The sequence below is a fragment of the Lacerta agilis genome, chromosome 14 (assembly GCF_009819535.1).
Source record: "Lacerta agilis isolate rLacAgi1 chromosome 14, rLacAgi1.pri, whole genome shotgun sequence".
Taxonomy (NCBI): domain Eukaryota; kingdom Metazoa; phylum Chordata; class Lepidosauria; order Squamata; family Lacertidae; genus Lacerta; species Lacerta agilis.
In genome coordinates, this window is record NC_046325.1 from 35092452 (window position 1) to 35116650 (window position 24199).

General features: G+C 47.1%; 1 protein-coding gene across 3 annotated transcripts in view; it reads left to right on the forward strand.

The window, feature by feature from the left end:
- The first annotated feature begins 926 nt into the window (after positions 1 to 926).
- Positions 927 to 24199, forward strand: part of LOC117059366 (paired box protein Pax-6-like) — a 33878-nt gene continuing 10605 nt past the window's right edge. For 2 of the 3 annotated variants that reach the window (XM_033171038.1, XM_033171040.1), the window contains exons 1-3: positions 927 to 1022; positions 2360 to 2487; positions 18215 to 18442. In XM_033171038.1, coding sequence (XP_033026929.1) covers positions 18328 to 18442 — 115 coding nt within the window. In that variant the 5' untranslated portion in view covers positions 927 to 1022; positions 2360 to 2487; positions 18215 to 18327. Of the gene's footprint in view, positions 1023 to 2279; positions 2488 to 18214; positions 18443 to 24199 lie in introns of those variants that run through there. The other variant, XM_033171039.1, reaches the window with a different exon arrangement.

Here is a 24199-nt window from a genome sequence, read left to right on the forward strand (position 1 = left end):
TTTTTGAGGATCAGCTCAAAGTTGTTGAGCTTACTTTGCAAAGGGAAAAAATCCTGTTTTTATGGGGTTCAACTCACAGTTCTGCAGCTTCTTTAGGAAAGGAAATGGAGCTGTTTCTACAGTTTCCAGACAGATAATCTAATCAGCTAGTCACATGTCGCTGGGGAAACAAACAGCCTCCGTCTGCAGAACATTCAACAATGGAGGCCTGTGCAAGGGGCCGGGGGCGGAAAGGGAGCCAGCAACCGACCACACATTCGCTCCATAAGACGCACAGACATCTCCCCTTACCTTTTAGGAGAAAAAAAGTGCGTCTTGTGGAGCGAAAAATACGGTAATTTCTACACATACTCTCATGGGCCTATGTATTCTGGCAACCAAGAGTCATGATCAAACTTAAAGGCATATTCTACCCAGGCAAAAAACTCAAGGAGGATGTGAAGCAAGGCTGAGATGTACCTTAGGGAGCATCTTACGGAAACAGATAGGCTTGTATGCCCCAGGTCTGATGTTCCCAACCCCTGATTTAGAGGACTTGAGTATAAGAAGTGGGTAACAAAAATTCTTAGGTTATCAGTGAGAGTGCATTATCTGGGGCTTATGTGGCAGTTCAGTACAGAGGAGAATATTGCTCAGTCCACGTTTTTAAGCAAATGGACCTAATTTGCAGCTCCTGGGCTAGTACACGAATCAGAAAACAGTTACCCTTTGGCCTTTTCGCCCTGCCCCAAATTTTGTGATTCAGTTTTCGGATCAGAAACCATATAAAAATGCGTGTTTTAGGACCAACTGCATTAACAGATGTGCGTGTCGGGAGCCAATATATGCATTTCGACAAACATTTTGCGATGAAATATGTATCTATTTATGTATTTTCAGTATTATTGAAATTTCGTATGGATTAAAAAAATTCACAGACTGCGGGAACGGGAGAGGAGAGGCTTAATACGAATAAACAACACGTGTGAGGTTGACGCTGGCTGGAGATAGACGGAGCCATCCATCCCTGTAATTTGGCTGGAGTAAGCGGGGCCTGTGTGAACTTGGGCTCCGGGGTGCTCAGAGGCTGATGGCCTAAGATGAAAGGGGCTGGGAGCAAAGATTCCTGGCTTCTCATTTTTTCCACCCCTGCAGCCTTTGACTTGAAGGTGGAGCTTGCGCCTCTCTCTATGCCGCCTGTCCCATTTCCCCCCTCTCTCCCCATCCCCCGTAGCCCTGACCGGCTATGACAGGCTCCTTCTCTATGATTTCTGCAAGCAACGGCGCATGGTCGGATAGCTGGGGACTTCTCTCTCTTTTGCTCTCTCCCACCCCCCACCCCCGATCCATTGGAGGGAATTAAGTTCAAATCTGACACGACAACTTAGCACAAATGTCACAGCAGCATTGCATCTCCCCCCCCCCTCCTTGGCGCATCCCTATCCTCCAAACCACCCCCACCCCCGTCTCAGTGCCCAGGAATGATATTTATTCCTGTACAACACCCGCCCAAAAGCCATTCTCAGCGCCAAAACAAGAGCGTGCGGGCATATGGGCATTAGGTGCTGCAGAAAGAGAGGCATAAAAGCCCACCATTGGGAGGCCATGTAAACTGGACGGCAACGGACCAAAGGCCGGGGCAAGATCTTCTAAAAAGTAGCCACGGAGGAAAGAGGGGCATTTGAGGGGGCGCCTGACATGATGAGAGGGTAAGGAACGGAAGGGGTGAAAATTAAAAGGTTTTGATGGTGGGGTATAGCCTGGCCACTGGGTGAAAGGGGGAAGAAGGAAGTGGGCACAACGCGGTGGGCACTGCCTAGACAAAGGGTGTGTCATAGTCACATACCCAAAGGGGGTATCCTGCTGAGATTCAAGTACTGCGAAAAGAAGCTTAAAGTCTGGGGTGACCAAGCTGGGAAGGGAAACTAAAACTGGACAGGTGGGGAACAAAGGGCAGGTTTGGGGAAATTATGCCTGCAAGCTTCTATGCGAGGTAGGAACTTGGCTCTTGGTACAAGAGTGGCAGTGGGAGGGGGAGAGGAAAAGGGCGGTAGGTCTGGGGGCAAGAGTGGGATTAAGCTGTTGTTCCCGAACTGCTTTTCTCATTTCCTAGCACAGAGGCAGCACAAAGCGCCTGCCGATTCCTGAACTGCGAGACAGCTTGGTAGAGTTCCTTTTTTGGGTTTGTGTGTGGACAATTTCCCTTTTCTTCCTTCCAGCCAACATGAAGCCCAGGTTGGGTTTGGGCAGTGTCTCGAGATGCAGCCCAGCAGCCCAGCGAAATCCCATCGGTTCATGGCATTTAAGCAATGTGCAGGATGACAGCCCTTGAGAATATTGCTTTTTCTCCCCAGTTCACAAATGTTCTCTTTCGTTGCAGATGGATTGAACCCACTTTGTTCTTAACTAAGTAAGCAAGCAACTGGTACTGACCCGGATATTGCCAGGCACTAATTGTTTACCATCAAGTTCTGCCCGGTTGTAGTTTTCAGAACCAGAGGATTCTAGGTAACTATGGTTATGTTAATTATGTTAATGACTACTGTGTATAAAAACAATCTATGTTATCTGGGCAAGGGAGTGGAATATTGGCAAAAAAAAAATTACCAAATAATTTCCGGGAGAAGGCAGCTGTTTCAGGGTAGAATTTTTTGTTGGTACTCGAACACATCCAAATATGTTGTGGATCGAAGCACCTTGGAATGGATTGTGGATTCTATAGAAACAACTACTCTTGGGACAAAGGTGAAAATGGAGCTCAATCCAGTGGATAAACTGATTTAAGGGACTAGGACTGGAGGAGACATTGCTGGCCCCGAGATCCACGGGGTGGGGGGATATATGTTCGAGGAAGTGTTGTATAATCTCCAATCCCATACTTCGTTTCTGCTCAAAATGTTATTGTGTGATTCCCTCACCCCATGCTTACTTTTGCTCCGTCAAACATTTTCCTGATTGTGTCCATAATTCAAACCCTGCTCTTTCCTTCCCCAAATTTCCTCATTTTAGGTCTGAAAGGATCCTTTACTTCCATGTTACTCTGCAATGGGGCAGGGAGGGCAGCCATTTTTTGTGTGTGTGTTTATCAGTCTGGGAGCAACCCTCACCCTTGCTAGTGTGGACTGCTACGGTTGGGTTTTTGTGTGCGAGTGTTGAGAAGCGGGGGACTGGCTTCCCAACTGAGGGTGAAGAGAGAGGTTGTCTGTTCTGAGGAAAATGGCCGTATGGGGTTTTGAGGTACCTTTGTGAGATGGAACTCATGAATCCAAAGCTCCTATGGGTTTCAGGTGGGGGTTGAAGGAAGAAGATGAGAAACCCGAAAAGTGAAATCCCAATGACTTTTTAAACAGTGTATGTGGGGACAGATGAGTGTTTCCATGTATATTTATAAAAGGAATCTTGTGTGTTTTCCAAAACGGCATTCGTGTGTGTGTGTGTGAGCATTTTGTTATCACCTTAGTGGGTATGTTTGTACATGATGGAAGGCAGGCATGTATGTCAGTGAGAAAACTATGCAATTTGCTTAAGTTTAGTGTATGGCGGCATGTACTGGAGTCTCTCTGTGCGTTTATATAACATCTGCAATAGGCTTGTACACAGCGGCTGCCATAACAAGCGCATGCAGCATGGCGAGGGCTTAAATGGAAGAGGCTGCTACGTTTCTGAACGCGTGCATGCGGCAAACCTTGAGGCATTGCTTTTGTACCGATAATGGGGCTCCCAATCTTCTCCCATGGAGGTGCATATGAGGCCCATTCCTTCTTAGCTTGAGCAACATTTCTGCCTTGGCACATTCAGACCACTTAGTACATAAATAAAGGCTTGCGTGTGCAGAACACACATATAAAGAGGAAGGGGTGTGTGTTCCTGTGCACATTCTGCCCCTCAAAGAGGTCAAGTCCTAGGACCAGCTGACCTTCGAGATGCGGACTTAAGTTCTGGATATGTGTACACGCAGTCTAGGCTCTGCATTATTGAATCTGCTTCTATGATATAGGGTAACTTTGCGACAGCAGAAAAGGAGAGAAGGGTAATTCCAAGAATGGTCGGGGGGGGCGGTCCATCCGTGATGTAGATCCATCTCTCCGAAGCTAAGCAGCCTGGGCCCAGCCTATACCTAGATGGGAGACCAGTTGGGAAACCCACCTCTGCTGCCTTGATTGTAATGGAGGCAGGGCAGGAAATATGATGACAAATAAATACATCCTGAAGACTAGTTATTTGCTTTTTCTGAATGAAACCTGAAATTCTAAAATATGGACCCAGAGAGCAATGCAGCAGAAAGCCTGTGGATTTTGCGGGTGTTTGTATGACTGCTGTTTTGATATTATTGTGTATCACGTCAGTTTTTTGCATTGTGTGCCATGGAGAAGCTGTGGTGGTGCATATCAGGTGTGGCCTGTTCCTGGATGGGTGTGCCCAAGGCATTCTGGGATATTCCCCATGATTTGGTACCCCAGCAGCAGCAGGGCAGTTCTGACTATGCCTACTTAGAAGAAGTATGTCCTACAACTTTGATGAGGCTTATAAGCAAAGTTAGACTAGCCTTCTAAATTTCCAAGGCCAACCAGATGCCCTTAGGAAGCCTGCAGGCAGGGCATGAAAGAAAACAATAATAGCCTGTTGTTGTTCCCAGCAAATGTTATTCAGTGACAAGCTGCCTCTGAACCTGAAGGGTACATATAGCCATTGTGGCTAGTAGCCTTATCCTACATAAATCTGACTCATCCCCATTTCAAGACATCTAAGCTAGTGGCCATCACTGACCAGGGGTGTTGCTCAGGAGTGGCCCAAGGTAGCCTGAGCCCCACATCTTTTACATTAGATATTTGTTTCATAGCATTTAAAGGCAAAAAAAAACAAAACCAACCCTTTGCTTTCAGAGTGGCTCGGCTCACTGCAAACTGCAATGCTACACTCTTAACATGCCCAGAGGTAAAGACAGGGGAGGAATTCAATTCAGTTCCCATTAAAGGTGAACGTACCGGGTTGGCACTTCCCCAAACAAAACGTGAAGTGAAACACAATGAGCTTTCGCAATTTGCAGTTCTCTGAATTTTGCAAGGCTTTCTCCAGCTCAATGTATACAAAAATGCCAGGGTACAGTGTGAAGAAAATGAATGAATATATCAATGAAAGTAACAGACCAAAATGCATTATATTAGGGGAAAGTGCTTTGCAAAAGAATTGTGTAGTAGACACATTTTTGTATGCAATTTTTCCCCATAAGGAGGAATTTACACTAAAATGCTGGTGAATTTTCACAAGGATTCCCCCTCCCCCCAAACAAATGCAAAAATTGATTTGGAGATCTGAACTTAGGGTTGGGGAAAAATTGGAGAGAAACTGAAACTGACAGATTTGCCCATCCCTACCTACAGGCAAATTTATTGGTTGATTAATTACATTTATATCCCACCTTTCCTCCAAGTAGCCCAAAGAGGCATGTGTGCTTCTCCTCCTCTCTATTTCATCCTTAGGACAACCTTGCAAAGTCTAACCACCAACCAATTTGTGTCACGGGCCCGTGCCTGACTTCTTTTTAAGTACCTAGCAACACCCCAGCTGCCACGGCATCTTGGGACAGAGAATTCTGCAAGCTGATGTTCTCCTTCACCTTTCGTAAAAAAGGTTCCGTTTACATTCTCAGCGAGGCAAGTGGTGCTGTTGGTGGTAGGAAGGGGAGAAAACATAGCAGTGCCTGGAGGCATGATTTTGATAGCCTAGAATACAAAAGGTGGATGAAGGGAAAGTCTGGCAAGATGAACAATAGCAGGGCTGCCACAAATTTTTGACGCAATCCAATGACTTTTCTCTTTGAAAGTATACCAAAAACCAATTTTTTTTATTTTCCCCCACAAAGGTGGATGAAGATTGAGCACAAGAATGATACTGAAAGGTTGATAGAAACCAGTTTCAGGGTGTAGAATTTGCTGTTGGATAATGTGGAGTCATGTGTGCATTATTTTCTTTGTCTTGTTGCTGCTGTTTGGCTGGCTTCTATCTGAAATTACACGTGTGACTTAAAAATGTGGCAGTTCCATTGCTTTGCTGTGCAGTTAAAGGCATTTGTGTGTGTCTGTTTCCCTCCTTTATTAGTTAAGAAAAATATAGCTCAAAAGGGGGGAGGGAAGCCCCGCGAACAACAAGACACTGGCGTGATTATTCAGTGCAATGAGTTTTTATCCATTCTGAAGTTCTAATGATGCAGGCATGTAAGATTTCTGTTTGGAAAAATTAAACAATAAATTTTGAAGCAGAAACTCTGAAATACCCTATCTTTCAGGGGATCGGACAAATTTTACATGAGGTTGTGTCTTTCCTCTCCGTTTATTTATAACTCTGATGTTCTTTCTGATTCTGTACTGCACTCATGTTCATGTGCGCTTAGCTCCATCATATTTTTGGTCCATTTTGTATCCCTTTGCTTTTTGATTTGGACCATGGCAAATCATAAAGTATTATGAATGCGTTGCCTGCTGTTGTCTGTAGCTGCGCCTTTGCATTTGTGTTGCTCTACTCAGCTATGCATTATTACCCTGTATTAAACTGAGTTGTAATGGATATTTATTCATCTCTAAGCTATCAGGTTCTGTTGCCTGCTATTTGTCTGGTATGTGACGTTCATCAGTCCGAAAACATAGCAACTTTCAGATGAATGAATCCCATTCTTGTAATGTTCCTTTTGCATTTGTATTTTCAAATTGCTTTCATCTTATCCCAAGAGGTTTGTCTTAAGTGCATTGTTTCAAAAGGTTCAAATAGGAAGGAATGCAAACTTGCTTGAATTAACTAAGCTTTCTGCTGATTTGATTTGTGATTTCCATCTGTTGCTTATGGGGCTATATTGCACATTCATCAGCACTGATTCATCAATATTCTTAATTTTATTGTGCCTTTTATTTTGCTTCCTTGCTCTTTTACAATAACGCGCTTCAAGCAACACAGCCTCCAAACCCAAAATTTCTGTATATCTCAGAACTTGGTTAAATCCCTCAGATTGCCCCCGGAATAGCCAGACTAGATGTTATACAAGAGATCTGTAATCAGGATCTCCTTTTAAAAAGGGGGTGGGGAGCTTCTTGACAATGTGGGGGTCTAAATTTGGACAGGACCAGAGTACTAGGTGTGGGTTGTTCCTACCATTTATCCAGTGCCGTTTTTCCAATTAAAATCCACCCCCGAAGCTGCTATTTGCCACGCAGGTGAAAACATACAGGTTGTCCACCCCCTTGTCTGACCAAAGCTGCTTTTCACATAGAAAAAAATAGAGCTTGTTTTCAACTTGGCGGAACAGCATGAGGATACGGTTAAGCCTGGAGAAGAGAAGGTTAAGGGGTGATATGATAGCCATGTTCAAATATATAAAAGGATGTCATATAGAGGAGGGTGAAAGGTTGTTTTCTGCTGCTCCAGAGAAGCGGACACGGGGCAATGGATTCAAACTACAAGAAAGAAGATTCCACCTAAACATTAGGAAGAACTTCCTGACAGTGAGAGCTGTTCGGCAGTGGAGTCTCCTTCTTTGGAAGTCTTTAAGCAGAGGCTTGACAGCCATCTGTCAGCAATGCTTTGATGGTGTTTCCTGCTTGGCAGGGGGTTGGACTGCATGGCCCTTGTGGTCTCTTCCAACTCTATGATTCTAAGCCCCTCCCCTAGTGCCGTGGTCCCGGTCCAATTCCCAGGCCTTCCCCAATGGCTGTTTCAGACTCCAACAAGCAAAGAGAAACTGTTGGAGAGCCTGAGCTCTAGGAATGAAGGAGAAATTTGATTCCTTTTGCATTCAATGGCGAACTTTCAGGATTCGCATTTTCAGAGACAACATGCGAACTGAAACACAGCCACCCGTTGAAAAATTCGCACTTCTATCTTCAAAGATGGGGGTGGTGATTTTATTGTTTATTAAATTTGTACACCGCCCCCTCCATCCGCAGATCTCAGGGCGGTTCACAACATAAAAACACGACACAAAAGTACAATATGCAGGATAAAAGCAAGAACAAAAAAACCAAAAGCCAATAAACAAAGATACTGAACATGCTGGCAACATCCGCTAACTGCTACTTGGCCCAGGCTGAACAGAGCTGCTCCAATAGGGGTACAGTTTCCTCCAAGGGAACTCTAGTCAATCAGGGCTCATGTCCCTGGCTGGGAGTTGTTGCTTGTGCACATGACGTTATATTCCTTCTAGGCTGGGGTGTGTGTGCAGGGATGTACCTCTAAGCCCATGAGCCTAATCCAGCCTTCCAGTCCTATCCATTTGGCCTAGACACGGTTTTGGGGAAGCAACACCCACCTGCCCTACAACTGACACCAGGGTGTGGGGCAGGTGAAGGTAGGGATTGGCCAAACGAGGCTTTGCAGGGACGGCAGAGTCCTTTGCCAGCCCTGTGCTTGGTGCTTGGGAAGCCCCTGCCTATGTTCGGTACGAATTGTCATGTGTGCAGTCATGTGTGCAGCATACGCCCTGACCGTTGTGCCCCTGTGTGTCTGGCAGATTTGTGTTCTCTGAATGTCGCTGTGAGGCAAATTCTCTTGCGATGCATGTATACAGGCCTCTCCTAAATACAGGATGCGTGCAAAGGACTTTCTTATCCTTGCTTTGCTTTTCACATACTAATTCTGCTGGCTTCGCCCTGCCAAGAGGTGCAGTGAGCTGCAGTTCTGACCCCCACTTACCTGAACTCAACAGGACTTACTTCTGAATAGGCACTGTTGGCGTTGCAGCCTTAGATCGAAGAAGAAGAAGAAGAAGAAGAAGAAGAAAAGAAGAAGAAGAAGAAATCAAGTTTAAAATTTTTTTATGGCGGATCCCATGATTTTATTTCTGCCTTGGGCAGAAAAATTCCCTTGGTCTGCCCTGTCAATTCTTTCAAATGTATGCTAATTTAATATAACTATATAAGTCATTTATATGGGTCACCTGATACTTGGGGCAGCTCACATCGTAAAACGATAAAACACGAAATCATAAAGCAACAAATTGCAGCATAAAGAATAGGCAGCAGCAGCGAGCGAGAAGTGAGCGACAGAACCAGTTTTACAGCCGGACTATAAATGCACAACATGTAAACAGTGGTTCAAAGAGAAGTTAAAACCAAGCCAGGGATCCTGTGTGTCCATTATTGCTTTGTTCCCTTCTGGCATCTGAGGTTGAAAACTTTGCCCAGAGGCAAGAAGCAAACATTTTAAACTTGGCCGCGAGTCTGAAGCCGCCAAGGGGGGAAAGAAACCTCAATGTACAAAGGAAGTGCTGTTGTCAAAGCTGCAAAGGAGCCGTATTCAAAATACTTGCTACTTTTTACACGTCCTTTGTAAACTGAGTACATTTCTTATTTGTGAAACCCAGTATGGTATCCTTTGCCTTTGGTCGCTTCCAAACAACCTCTTTATCAAGCATTCATCCTGATTTGTATGCACAACGTCTGCAGGCAGGTTAGACCAGGTCGGTGATTTATTGAGCGTTCGTTTGTGAGGGGAGCTTAAGGTGATGTCATCTCAAGCAAATGTTATCCCGTGCTTTGCGGTGCATTTCCTCATCGCTTTTCCTATTGCGGTAAAAAAAAAAACCACCCACCGTGGGGGGTGGGGTGGGGTAGGAAGCATTTTCATTGCACGAAAACTCCGATTCAGCTTTAATTGCCCAGCCTGAATTTGCCTGCATGGTGAATGAATCCAACCCGGAAACAGTGACTGTCTGGAAGCACCCTATGTCCTGCAGGCTAAAGGGTTGTGTAATGTGTTTTGGCATCCGCATGCTATGGTATCCACGTAACATTGTAGTCTGGGCTGGGGAAGATGGCACAATGTGTTTTTCTCTGTATGCCAAGTCCTCAGTGTGCAGATGTGGTAGTGACTTCATAGGAAGGGTGAACAACCTTTTTTGGGTTGTTGTTGTTGCTGCTGCTGCTGCAATGGCTGCTATGAGCTGGGCCCAAGCCAGCAGTGGAGAAGACCAAAGCCAAAAGCACACATGAGCCCACTCCTTCCTCCTTTTTCTTGCTTTTCCTGACATTCCCTTTTCTCTGTCCCTCTCTTCCTTTTACACCCAGCAGGGTAAGGACAGATCTTTCACTTGCTGGCAAGGGGGCCGAGGGCCCCCCAAAGTTTCAAGGAGGGGGGCAGGGTCCCCTAAATCTTCTGCAGCAACATGTGCACACTTGTGCATGCACAACATGCGCATGTCACACAGCATGTGTGTGTGACGCAAGCACGTCACGCGCACTGGGCGCCTCTGTCGCGGGGACAGGCTGGTTTGCCTGCTTACTGGAGCCTTGCACTGAACGCTTGCAGATGTCCACATGGAATAAGCCCAGTGTTGGGTCTGTACACTTCTGGGACGCACCTGTTGATGAATGTGGCTGTGAGCTTTCTGTAAGTGGCTGGCGGTTTGTTTCCGGGACCATTTCAAGGTCCTCTTGCTAGTTTTAAAGCTGTACATGACGTAGGCCCCAAGATCTGAAAGACCTCCTCATTCCCTACAGACCCTCCCAGGTGTTATGATTGGCAGAAAGGGGCCCTCTTGGTAGTTTGTTTGTTTGTTTGTTTGTTTGTTTGTTTGTTTGTTTGTTTGTTGAATTTATATACCACCCTATACCCAGAGGTCTCAGGGGGCAGTTCACAGAAAAGATCACAATATATAAAATCAGAATCAGAACAATAACCCAATAACACCCACCCTCCCCCAAAAGAGCCACATTTTTAAAGGGTATAAGATGTCAATCAGGTCAACCAAAGGCCAGGTTAAAAAGGAACATTTTTGCCCTTGCGGCTAAAGGTGTGTAATGAAGGCGCCAGGCGAACTTCTCTGGGGGAGAGCATTCCACAGACGGGAAGCCACTGCAGAGAAGGCCCCGTTCTTGTGTCGCCACCCTCCGGACCTCTCAGGGAGGAGGCACATAAAGGAGGGCCTCAGAAGTTGATCTCAGTGTCCGAGTAGGTTCATGTGGAAAGAGGAGGAAACCTCCCTTAGAGGTTTGGGGTGCTGGCGGCCCAGGAGACGGCATTCTCTGTGGCAGCCCCTGACTTCTGGAATTCCCTCCTGGCCGAGGTTGCATCTGGCTTCTTCACTATCGGTGAACATTGAAGACACACCCCTTTACCCTGGCCTATGACACCTGCGATGTGCATTTTCAGGGCCCACCCTATTCCTGCGACTGCCATCTGTTTTAAAATTCTGAAATTTAAATTGCTATAATCACCCCACACCTGGGATGTGCTGGTGGAAGGTGGGGTGGGAGGTTGATAATAATAGTGGTCAAGAATAGATATATAAAGTGATGGAGTCAATCTCTTGGGTCTCCTCTGATGCTCTTGAGCAAAATTAATAAACACGTCAGATCAGTCGGTTAGAGCATGGTGCTGATAACGCCAAGGCAGTGTTAGAAACTGAGAAACGAAAGCTAGGAGCTAAATTGCACCTTAAACCTAGGTTATGGGCGCAACAACAGAATGTCTAGGCGCACTTTTTTATAACAAGAATACATAGCTGAAAATGAATGAACTGTAGCTAAAATATTCACTAAGCTAAGCCCCAGTTTCAGATAACGAAGTTTCCAGTTTGGGCTGGGACCACGAAATTCCCAGATGTGGTCAAGTCACAGGGTTTTTTTTACACTCTCCGGAAGTCAGAATGTCTGTTTCACAGAGCTGGGGAGCTATTTGGAATATAGCACAATAATGCTCCCAGGAATGGATAGGCTGAGTGTCCAAAGGCATTTTTTGTTTGCTTGTTTGTTTTAAACATACATGCACCTCCCTAAATAAATTTGATTTAAGGGTGGTTTGCCATCAGGGCAGTTTACAATTTGTAAAGAAGGGCTTAGCCCAGTAGAGAGCACACGTTTCGAATGCAGAAGGCTCAGCCAGGACTGAGAAAAGCAAATGATTGCCTGACACCCTGGAGAAGGCAGAGGAAGTGGAGTGAAGAGCGTCATGTGGGCTGACTGGGGTAGGGTGTAACAAAGAGACAGAGAGCATGTTTGATTTATCTGTTCTGAGACCGAAGCCAGAGACGTCCTGGGAATGGGAATGCTGTGAACACTCTCCATCTAGAGTAAAATTGTATAAGTGCAAATAAACCACATATCCAAAGGACACCCCAGTCTCCTCTTTGCCCCATTCCCAAAGGAAACACAGACCCTGGGTAAAGCACACCTAGAACCCCTTCAATCTTCATAATAATGCTTTTCAATGTATCACTTAACAGTGATGTTTTCATTTCTGCAGTTTTGGAGAGTAAAGAGAGGCAGTGTTGTCAGGCTGTCACAATTCCCTTGCACACACCCTTAGTACACACCTGTATTATTATTATTATTATTATTATTATTATTATTATTATTATTATTCCTACTCTGCTCTCTTATTGCACTAATTCAGCAATTTTGCAATTCTGACGTTTCAGTTTTACAGCCTAGGCATCTGAGATGTGATGATTCCAGGGTACCATCAACAGTTGGGCTATACAAACTCTAGGGTCAGCAACCTTTTTCAGCTGTAGGCTAGTCTACCGTCCCTCAGACCATGTGGTGGGCCAGACTATATTTTTTTTTAAATTAAAATGAACAAATTCCTATGCCCCACAAATAACCCAGAGATGCATTTTAAATAAAAGGACACATTCTACTCAGGTAAAAACACACTGATTCCCGGACCATCCATAGGTCGGATTGAGAAGGCTATTGGGCCGCATCTGGGCCCCGGGCCTTAGGTTGCCTACCCCTGCTCTAGGGGGAGCAGCTCCCTACTCTGTTCCTAATCTAGGTACTGCCTTGTTTTTCTGCCCTCTCTCCCAGCTTTTCCTGGGAGAGGGAAGGCGAAGGGTGAGGACGGCCCTCTGTTCAAAACTTTCACTGCAGTTCTTATCCGACGCTGCTGCACTACGGATTAACTATGGGTGCTTTTAAAAAGAGTCAACAAAACAATTGCCCACACCCGAGTTCTAAAAATCTGGCGGTGGCAAGCTAAGGTCAGTTGTTTCAGAGCAGATGGGAAACCTCTGGACTGCTAAGCATTGCTGAACTACAACTCCCATCATCCCCTGCAAGCATGACCAGGGGATGATGGGAGTTGTAGTCCAACAACGTCTGGGGGGTGAAAAGTTCCTCACCCCAGTTTGAGAGGCTTGGTGTCAAGCTATTGGCTGTTTAGGGCCCGTACAGGTCAGTATGGCAGGAGGTGCCTGGGGCAGGAGGGCTGATATCAACACATTCATGCAACATATGCCCGTCTCCCAAATTCATGATCCACAAACACTTCATCTGCCCAGCCACATGCAGCTTCTGCCTGCCTGCCTGCTCTCCCTTACTTAACCAGCTACTACAATTTTATCCATTCATATTGCTCACCTGCTTGGGTCTGCTTCCTGCTTTTCCCTCCCTCTTTCCAAGTACAGTACCCTGATATTTCTCCTCCACCTGAATATTTACCGGTAGCTGGGGACCAGGATGGGATGAATGGGGCTAGCAACTGCGGACTACCATCACCTAGAGCATGGGTAAGCAAACTAAGGCCCGGGTTCCGGATCCGGCCCAATCGCCTTCTAAATCCGGTCCGCGGACGGTCTGGGAATCAGCGTGTTTTTACATGAGTAGAATGTGTCCTTTTATTTAAAATGCATCTCTGGGTTATTTGAGGGACATAGGAATTTGTTCATTCCCCCCCCCCAAAAAAAAATATAGTCCGGCCCCCCACAAGGTCTGAGGAACAGTGGACCGGCCCCCTGCTGAAAAAGTTTGCTGACCCCTGACCTGGAGAGAGCGAGAGAGAGAGGGGCAAATGAGGTTTTCAGTGCTAGGAATATCGGGGGGCTTTGGCTGACACGAAGGACTGACAAAGGCAAGAATTTGGTGCTTTTACAGCCCATGGAAAGGGACCCTGCTGGAGGTATGGGTCAGGTGGTGCCGGGCAGCCAGACCCTGTTGATACACCCTGGGTCTGCATCAGCAGCCACTGCTTTCAAGGACACAGCAAGCGGCCCTTGACATGTTGAGAACAGCAGGTCCCTGCGGTGGAGATTTCTGATTGTGCAGTGTGCATGGATAGAGACACATTGCGCTCTGTGTGTCTGTGTGTCCTCGTTGAGCACCCCACCACCAGTAATCCTGGCATGCGGTAGCCATGCATAAAAATGGGGGCAGGGTAGGAAATCAGAGGGAAAGACACACAATTCTCAGTTTCAAACCCTCCAAGTGTCCCTATTTTCCAGGGACGTCCCTGACTTAGAGAAGCCGTCCCGGTTTCTGATTTGATCCCAGGATGTCCAGCTTTTCCTTAGGACATTCCTATTTTCATTGGAGGAATGTTGGAGGGTATGGGGTTATCTGACCCCTGAGCCGTCTGAAGGCAATCCTGTATGGGGAAGGTTTTTTTTTTTGTTTTTTTTAAAGTTTAAAGTTTTATTATGTTTTTATGCCAAACTGCGAGAGGCAGTGAAGGATAGGCGTGCCTGGCGTGCACTGGTCCATGGGGTCACGAAGAATCGGACACGACTGAACGACTGAACAACAACAATGTATGTTGATGGGATGCAGGTGGCGCTGTGGTCTAAACGACAGAGCCTAGGGCTTGCCGATCAGAAGGTTGGCGGTTCGAATCCCTGCGTCGGGGTGAGCTCCTGTTGTTTGGTCCCAGCTCCCGCCCACCTAGCAGTTCGAAAGCACATCAAGTGCAAGTAGATAAATAGGTACCACTCCAGCGGGGAGGTAAACGGCATTTCCGTGTGCTGCTCTGGTTCGCCAGAAGCGGCTTAGTCATGCTGACCACATGACCCGGAAGCTGTACGCCGGCTCCCTCAGCCAATAAAGTGAGATGAGCACCGCAACCCCAGAGTCGTCTGCGACTGGACCTAATGGTCAGGGGTCCCTTTACCTTTATGTATGTTGATAGCTGCCCAGGGTGGCTGGGGTGACCCAGTATGATGTGGGAGGGCTATAAATAGTAAAATTATCAATATAGAATGGGACGTCTCTATTTTCATCGGATTTTTTTGGGGGGGGGGTATGCAGTTTATCATTCAAATCCAGGGCTTTTTTTCCAGCCAGAACTCACCAGAACTCAGTTCCAGCACCTCCTAGGTGGGCACCATTGCCATTATGAGAGAACAAGGTGAAGGTTCAGGGTGAAGTTCCAGCACTTCACTTTCTAGAAAAATAGCACTGCCCAAGACTACATACAGTCTTTTATTAATTCAAATATTTTATTGCTCTCATTCCTCCCCATTCCCTTCTATGTAAAAGGATGTAACAGAGACCTTATTACGAAACTTTCCATTTGCATCCTGTCTTTCTTCCGAGGCATTTGACACAGCATACATGGCGTTTCTTGCCCATTTTGTCCTCACCTGTGAGGTAGGTTAGAATGAGGGCTGGCAACTGGCCAGAAAAAAGCACTGATTACATCCATCAATAATTATTTACTCTGTTTAATTTGTCTTAAAGCTGCCAGTGTTTTCAGCTGTACTCAGTTATTTTCCATATACTCGATAAACATTTTCCAATCTTCTTTAACTCTCACTATAGAAAGTGAGGAGGAATTGAAGAACCTTTTAATGAGGGTGAAAGAGGAAAGCGCAAAATATGGTCTGAAGCTCAACATCAAAAAAACTAAGATCATGGCCACTGGTCCCATCACCTCCTGGCAAATAGAAGGGGAAGAAATGGAGGCAGTGAGGGATTTCACTTTCTTGGGTTCCATGATCACTGCAGATGGTGACAGCAGTCACGAAATTAGAAGACGCCTGCTTCTTGGGAGAAAAGCAATAACAAACCTAGACAGCATCTTAAAAAGCAAGACATCACCTTGCCGACAAAGGTCCGTATAGTTAAAGCTATGGTTTCCCCAGTAGTAATGTACGGAAGTGAGAGCTGGACCATCAAGACGGCTGATCGCCGAAGAATTGCTGCTTTTGAATTATGGTGCTGGAGGAGACTCTTGAGAGTCCCATGGACTGCAAGAAGATCAAACCTATCCATTCTCAAGGAAATCGGCCCTGAGTGCTCACTAGAAGGACAGACCCTGAAGTTGAGGCTCCAGTACTTTGGCCACCTCATGAGAAGAGAAGACTCCCTGGAAAAGACCCTGATGTTGGGAAAGATGGAGGGCACAAGAAGAAGGGGACGACAGAGGATGAGATGGTTGGACAGTGTTCTCGAAGCTACTAACATGAGTTTGGCCAAACTGCAGGAGGCAGTGAAGGATAGGCGTGCCTGGCGCGCTCTGGTCCATGGGGTCACGAAGAGTCGGACACAACTGAACGACTGAACAACAACAACAACAACAACAATATATAAGGGTCTGGTGACTTCTATTTCAGTGTATCTGAAGAAGTGTGCATGCACACAAAAGCTCATACCAAGAACAAACTTAGTTGGTCTCTAAGGTGCTACTGGAAGGATTTTTTTTATTTTTTATTTTGTTTTGACTATGGCAGACCAACACGGCTACCTACCTGTAACTTTAAACGTATGTTCTTCTTGCCCTCTTATTCTATATGTTTCACCTGTCAGTTGCGCATATTCTGTCAACTTAAGTTGCCAATCTTCTTTTAGTCGGGACCTCGCTCCCTTTCCACTTTGGGGCTAACAGAACACAGGCCGCAGTTGTTGTGTACATAAATAACCTTCCTTGGCACCTGGGGATTTCTGGCACCTAGGAAAATGCCTTATTTTTAATTAATTTTTGATATATTTTAATAAAGATTTCTTGGTTTACAAAAAAATGCGTGCATAGTCTCTTTTTCCAAGTTGCATTTTCTACAGATAAGTTTCATTTGTTGTGAGACATTAGCGTTACAGTGTTCGGTTAGGAAGAGAATAGGGGGAAAGAGGGGGGGATGGTAACTGGGGTGGGGTCAGGTGGCAATGCTTCTGTTCTTCTACTTAGTGTATGTGTGGGGTTTTGTGTCACCATCACTTGTGTGGCTTCTCTTACTATTGGCTTGTTGTATTTTCTTGGTGGTGAGAGAAGTTGAGGGTGCCCTAGAGTGTGGTTGGTTGTCTTTGATTGGCTGTAGTGAGATTTGTTTTTCTGTGTGTGTCTGGATCAGGTTAGCTAGATTGATTCGTATGCTGTCGGCAGATTATTGTTGTTGTCTTGTTGGACTATGTATGTGATAAAGCGGAGCCATACCGGGGTGAAGGCGCCTTCTTCTATTTGTCCCCGTGTCAGTTTCAGATTATTGGTTAGTTTTTCTAATAAGGCTGTTTCCTATACTATTTGATACCAATGGTCCATGCTTACTCCTGACAGGTATCTCCAGTTTCTGGCTATGGTGCTTCTGGCTGCTGAGAGTAGGTGGGTTATGGGCTCTTTTTGATGTGAGTGGGCATCATTATTTTGGAAAATGACTTCTCGGCCGTTGGACCCACTCTTGGTCTCTTCTGTCCACTCCACCAAAGCCTGGTACAAAATGCTGTGTGTTAAAGGTGTTGAACTTGGCCGCGTCCATTTAGGTGAACTAGGCAATTGCCTAGGGCACCAAATGGAGGAGGCGCTAGCCAGGCTTGGGCGGGACGGGCTAGCCAGCCCCGTCTCGTCCATTGGGGCTGGTGGTGCAGCGCGCCAGGGCGCCGGCCCCTCCAGGGGCGCCCCACGAGCCTGCTGGCATACCGGGCACCCCCTCCCCAACCCGCCCCCACGGGCGGGTGGGCGGGCGGGCACTCGTGCTGCTGCCGCCCATGCTGCTCCTGGGTGGGCTGTGAGCCAGCCGCCAAGCCCCGTCTTCGAGCGGGGGGAGCCACGCGGCCCCACCGGCGGCCTCCCCCCGCCTCCACGGGCTCTCCCCTGGACGCCCCGGATGCATGGGGGCGCCGGAAGGATCGCCGCACCACGGTGGCAGATGTGCCTGAGATGGCCCTGGGGCTAGCAGCAGCTTCTCCGCTGTAGCGGAGAGGTGCTGCTTGCCCCCTACACCACCACCCCGGCTCCCGCTAAAGCAGGCTTTGGTGGGTGGCAGGACGGGCGAGCAGCAGCTTCTCCGCTACAGCGGAGAAACTGCTGCTTGCCTCTCCACCACCCCCACCTCCTGCTAAAGCAGGCTTTGGTGGGGGGGGGGGGCGCCAGAAGGTGGTTCGCCTAGGGTGCAAGAATATTCCATACTTTTAAAGCACGTAGCTTTTAAAGCACGTAGACTTAGTGGGTGAATTCCTGAATTCCAGGCCCTGTAACTGCGTCCACCTCTTATCTTTGTATTCAGCACCTGTGGACTAATGGTTTCTCTCTCACTCTTATCTTTCAGGTTTATCTGGGGCAGGGCGTGTGCCCTGCAGCTCGTGTCCCTCCAGGTGGGGGGCATCCATCCAGCAGCCCCACTTCCCTTCTCCCTACCCCTCTGGCCTTCAGTTCCATTCCATGGGGGTGGATGGCATGTATGAGAAGAGCAGAATGCTGAACATACAGAACAGCACGTGGGGCAGCCGCCAAGAGTGGTACCAAGACAGTTTGGTGACAGGACCACCCAACCCTGGTATGAAGGGATGGGGGATGAATTCGATTTAGTTCGCGTTTACTTGCTTCATTTGCACTTTCTAAAATAATACATTATTATTATTATTATTATTATTATTATTATTATTATTGAAACAAAATAGAAAATTCTTTTCAGTAGCACCTTAGAGACCAACTGTGTTTGTTCTTGGTATGAGCTTTCGTGTGCATGCACACTTCTTCAGATACACTGAAACAGAAGTCACCAGATCCTTAAATATGGTGAGGGAATGGGGAGGGGTATTACTCAGAAGGGTGGTGGGAATGGGTGATCAGCTCCACACCTATCAGCTGATCACCCATTCCCACCACCCTTCTGAGTAAGCATGGTGTTCATGCTTGTGTTCTTATCCCTTTCTCCAATTTAAGCTGTGTCTCCTTTGTGGCTTTTGCTTCTTTCAGGTTCCCAGTGCTCTGTTCTGGGTTTTTGTATCAACAACAAGTAGCTAGTCCCTCAGAGAAACTCGAGGCAGCAGTCAAGGAAAGAGGGAATGTCCCAGGACTTGGCAGTCCATTGCTGCTCCCAACCAATCAGGGCTGCTTGTTCTACATCTAGGGCCAGTGTCAACAGCTGGCACCCTGGCCCAGTGCCCTCTATGTGCTGACACCTGCCCAGAGCCAACAGGTGCTTGGGTCTAGCCACCATTTAAATGTCCCCACAATGTAACATCACTCACAAGACTTTGTGGGATGCGTTTACAGTGGCTGAAGCCAACCACCTAGTCCTGCTCAGAGAATTGTTGCTGCTTTTGGAACTGCCTGCATCTTGTGTTAAATATCATTGCTGGGTTGGTTTGAGACAGAAGTTCAGGTCAATTTGCTTTTTAATGCAAAACTACTGAATTCACTGGAAGAAAACAGAAGCCAAAAACACAGCTATTGCCCAAAACTTGCATTTCTCTTAATTTTGCGACGCAGTTTTCCCATCAAGTGATGTACACAAAAATATGCATGTTAGGGGGGAAATTGTGTTAAAAATGCACTTAAGTGAGAACAACATACGAAACATGCATGGGGTTAGGGAGAGATTGCTCAGGAAAATGTGTACTCTCTACGTACTCTCTCGGCCCTCCAGATGTTTTAGCTCTACAACTCCCATGATCCCTAGCTAGCAGGACCAGTGGTCAGGGATGATGGGAATTGTAGTCCCAAAACATCTGGAGGGACGAGTTTGCCTATGCCTGCTCTATGTTTTTGTGAGGACTTGCAAAATAAATTGCAAGCTGATGCAAAAATGTGGAGAACTGAACTGAAGATGGGGAAAAGTAGAAGCTAAAGCTAACAGATTTACCCATCCCTAGATGTGGGTATACTCTTGATAACAACAGGCAAACTCTGGGTTTCCCTCAACGTTCTTACCTAAGGAAGTGATGCCCTTTTGCCTGGCAACATTTTGGGTTTTCAGTCTGAAACCTTGGAGAGCCACTGTCCATCAGTGTAGACAGTGCTGAGCTAAGTGGACCCAGTGCTCTGGCTCTGTATATGGGCAGCTTCCCATGCCCCTATCTCAAGGGGTTGCTTGCCTCCGTGCATTGGATGCAATGAGGCATGTTCACACAGAGTCCATAGAAGGCATGCTCTGCAGTCCCATAATTCAGTTATGGGGTCCACTGTCATAAGCTGCGGCAGTAGCCATTGGTTCCAGTGACCACAGTGGGAAGTAGTAACGCTTCTGAATATTAGTCGGTGGAAGCCGCAGGAGGGGAGAGTGCTGTTGTGCTCGGGTCCTGCTTGTAGGTTTCCCACAGGTGGACCACTGTGAGAACACCGATGATGGACTCAATGAGCCATTGGCCGGGTCCAACAGGCTCTTCTTATGTTCTTGAACTGGGATTGGGTTGATTTATGGAGGATAGGCCTCTACGGTGGCTTTATGGAGCAGTATGCCTCTGTAGTTGCTGGGGAAGTGAGATGAAGGGTTGGCACCTTCACATCTCCATCGTGGGCTTCTCAATGGCATCTGTTTGGCCACTTGGGAAGCAGGATGTTTGACTGCACAGACCTTTGGCCTGAGGCAGCAGGACTTCCCTTATATTCTTATACCGCAGATTTCAAATTATTACCCATTGAATCCAATTGGAATAATATGGGATAACTATCCGGTTGTCCTACCCATAAGTAGACAAATATTCTCATTCCCATCTCACATACACATCCCAGAAGTGGAGAACTAGGGTCCTCCAACTTATTATGGTAATAGAATCTTCCTTTTCATAGGTTTTTTTAAAAAATTAAATAGTATGTTACTAGTCCTCATCACTCTAGAGATCTGTTTGGAAAGTGGCTAGAGGGACACTGCTCTCCTCAGTGAATCACCATCTCACTTGAGCAGTTGCCCCTCGGTGGTGCTGTTGGGCGCCAGCAATCTTTGACAGCAGCAGGCTGTTCCTTTTTTTCCTGACGCTGGATCAAATGTACTTAGTAGTGCTAAGTTGTGAGGCATTCATTCATTGGGGTGGATGAACATCCCCAATGTTTGGGTTTTTGTGGGCGGGGGGGGGGGAGTTAGAGGGTTCCTTAATGAAATCCTCAGCCCCAACCTCCTCACTCCTCTTGCTTTTTGCTAACCCATGAGGTTCTGCAGCCTTCTAAAACTATGAGAACTGCCATTGCATAACATAAAGGGGGCTGGACTGGATCCCTTACCACTTGAGCATTGAACAATCCTGCCTAGAGCCTCAGTTCCCGCACCAGCTTTGTTTGCCACCCAGCCTAGTATCTAGATGAGATATGCTGCTCTTTCCTCCCCCTCCTTTCCCAGGCCACAGAGTTTCAGGAGGTCCATCCTGTTTATTGGGAGAGTTTATCTATCATATGTAGATGGAAGAGGAAGTGCCCCAGATTGACCCCTGTGGGGAGTGATTGGTAACATCTGGAGATGCTTTGAGTGGTTTCTTATTCTTATTCTTATTAAATTTATTTAAACTTATTAGTCACTTTTTTATTTTACAAAAAGTAACTCAAAGTGACTTACATGGGTACATGCATACGTAACAGAGAATTTTAAGACAGCATAAAATTAATCAGTGGATAACCTTAAGACAATTGCTGCTGAAATTCTAAATCACCTCCACCAAGTTTATTCCTGTGGCTTATTGTTCTCTAATAATGAAACAACTCATAAGTTGTGATAACCCCTGACAACTGCTGCTGTCCTTCACATGGCTGAGTCACGTGTCACAGATTATTTCCTTCCAGCAGCTAAACCAAACATTGGCGGGTGCAGAACTGACAAGATGCCTTGTTAGTGACCTAGCCTTCTTCCCCCACCAAGACTTCCAGGAAGCAAATATATAGCTTTTCATCTATTGTCTGAAAAACATGTCCACATTTTTTGATAACCAAATAGCCTGTGATTTCATGGAATTGTAGAGTTGGAGGGGACCACAAGGGACATCTAGTCCAACCCCCTACAATGCAGGAATCTTTTGCCCAAGGTGGGGCTCGAACCTACAACCCTGAGATTAAGAGTCTCATGCTCTACCGACTGAGCTAACTCTAAATATGCTGCACAATCTCTGCGGCCCATTTTGTGCCCCTGTCCAGTTGGCGCCTATAGACCCACCCTGGTTATGTAACTTCTGATCCCCTTGATCCACTAGATCACCCACCCGGACTGGAGGAATCTCTCCGGTTTTGGCTTCTCTCCTTCAACCTGCTTCCAACCTTTCCGTTCGTTTTACCCCGTTTCTGCATCGGTTTGCAAATTTTATTTTTCGAAAATAAATTTGTGTGCCTTTTTGTTTTCTTTTCTCTGAACAGATGCGCCTTCTCGAGCAAGTTCCCCAAACGCAACACATTTTTATCAATTCCCCCACCCAAAAAACACACCCACTGTTATGCATGCTTTCTCCAATATATGCCTCTTTTTTGGGGGGGGGTGCACATTCTTTTGCATTTGAAGAACTGTGTTTGAAAATGCAGAAAAGCACAGATTTTGAAGGGCAGCTGTGCTTGGGTTCGCGGTGCAACTTGGATAGGGTTGCGTCTGAACACATTTCTGCCCTGTCCTTAACAACCCACACCACTTCCATCCTGATGTTCCGGGTTCTGTTCTCTACAAAGACAGGCCGTGCCACTGCTGTTTTTCTCTCTGTGTGTGTTTTTCTCTCTGTGTGTGTGTTCGTCCATCTGTGCTGTTTTTAGATCCTATGCATGGCCTCCCCTCTTCTGACTTCCCTTCACTCCTCAACCTCCCCCCCCCCCCCCCGCATCAACCACCACCACCGCCCCTCCCTCCCACCTCATTTCCCCTCCGGGGTTATACAAGTGTGTTTCCTCCTTCTGCATTCTGCAAAGATCTCTCAGCAAAAAATAAAAGAGAGAGAAAAGCAGAGCTGATGGGGATGTGGGGACAGAGCTGGGGCGAGTCGTGGGGGGGGGAATGTGTGCGTTGGGGGCTGAAGCGGAAAGTGGAGCAGCGGGGAAGGGGGGGAAGGGATCCTGACAACACTATGTCTGGGCCCGGGCCAAGCAGAGACACTCTTCACCGAGGGGGCCTTTTGGATCTCATTGCTTCGGGGGCTGCAAAGGACTCGGGGAAGGGGGGGCGAGGGAGCAGGCAGTGTCGCCTCGCATTAGGGCACTGCGGCTGATGCCGTGGCTCTGCGTCGCCTGCGGAGATCTGAGTGCCTGGCTTCGCGGCGGCAGAAGAAAGGTCACCGTTCAGACCACAGCTCCCCTGGGATAAAAAGGTTAAACCCTTGTGGGCTCCCCGAACCCGCCCAGGCCCACCGTCCCCCTTTCCTGGAGACCCCGGTCCCCAAACCCGTGGTGAAACAGTGTCCCTCCCGTCCCTTGCACTGCGCCAAGTGCCTCCCCCCGTGCCCAACTCAGGAGACACAAGGCGCTTCGCTGAATGAGAACTTATCGTTTGCAGAGGCCTGAACTCTTCAGCCTCATCAGCTCGGCCTCTGTCTCCCCTTCCTGCCTCCATTTGTTGGCTTTCCTCTCCCCGACTCTTAACCCCATATGTATTGGGGTCACAGTGGAGGAAAACTCTGGCTATTTCTGCACACACACACACACACACCAATGCTGCAACCGAGTACGCCGGCATCGGTTCTGCACCTTGAGTGTGCAGCGATGGATTAACAAATTCTTAACACTGACTAATTAATCATTCATTAACTCTTTATAAACTATTAACGAACGGTTGTCACTGTGAACAAGCACTATACCAGTTAGCCCTGGGGGGGGAAGAGACAAGACGAGAGAGGAAGGGGGTGCGTGGAAAGCAGGGCTTAGAGGTCGGTAGCAGAGGCACCAACTTCTCTGGAGGTTTGAGGGGGCAGGTCACAATGTCGTGACATGGGCCCTCTAAACATTGAGGGGGTCGTGTCCCTCAAAAAAAGATTGGGGGACCCCAAAGTGCAGCGGCCCCCAGGAGTTGGAGCTCTTGGTCGGTAGGATGAAGGCATGTGGGGTGCAGGTCTGAGATGGAAGATGGGGGGTTCGTGGTGGAGGAGATTAGGGGTATAGCCTCCATGTGGCCTGGCTCTTTGTGTGAGGGTACCCTGGGCAAGGTGCCCTCTGGTGGACTCGCTTGGTCAGCAAGGCCTTGGCAGAGTTAATGGGAGGTGAGGAGGGGAATACGTTTATATATTTTTAAAATTAATTTAATTTATATGCCACCCTTCACCCGAAGATCACAGAGCTGTTTATAGTATTAAAACACATAATAACCAAAGTAACCGAGTGGATCCAGCCGCCGTTTCAATGTCTCATAGTGCCCCAG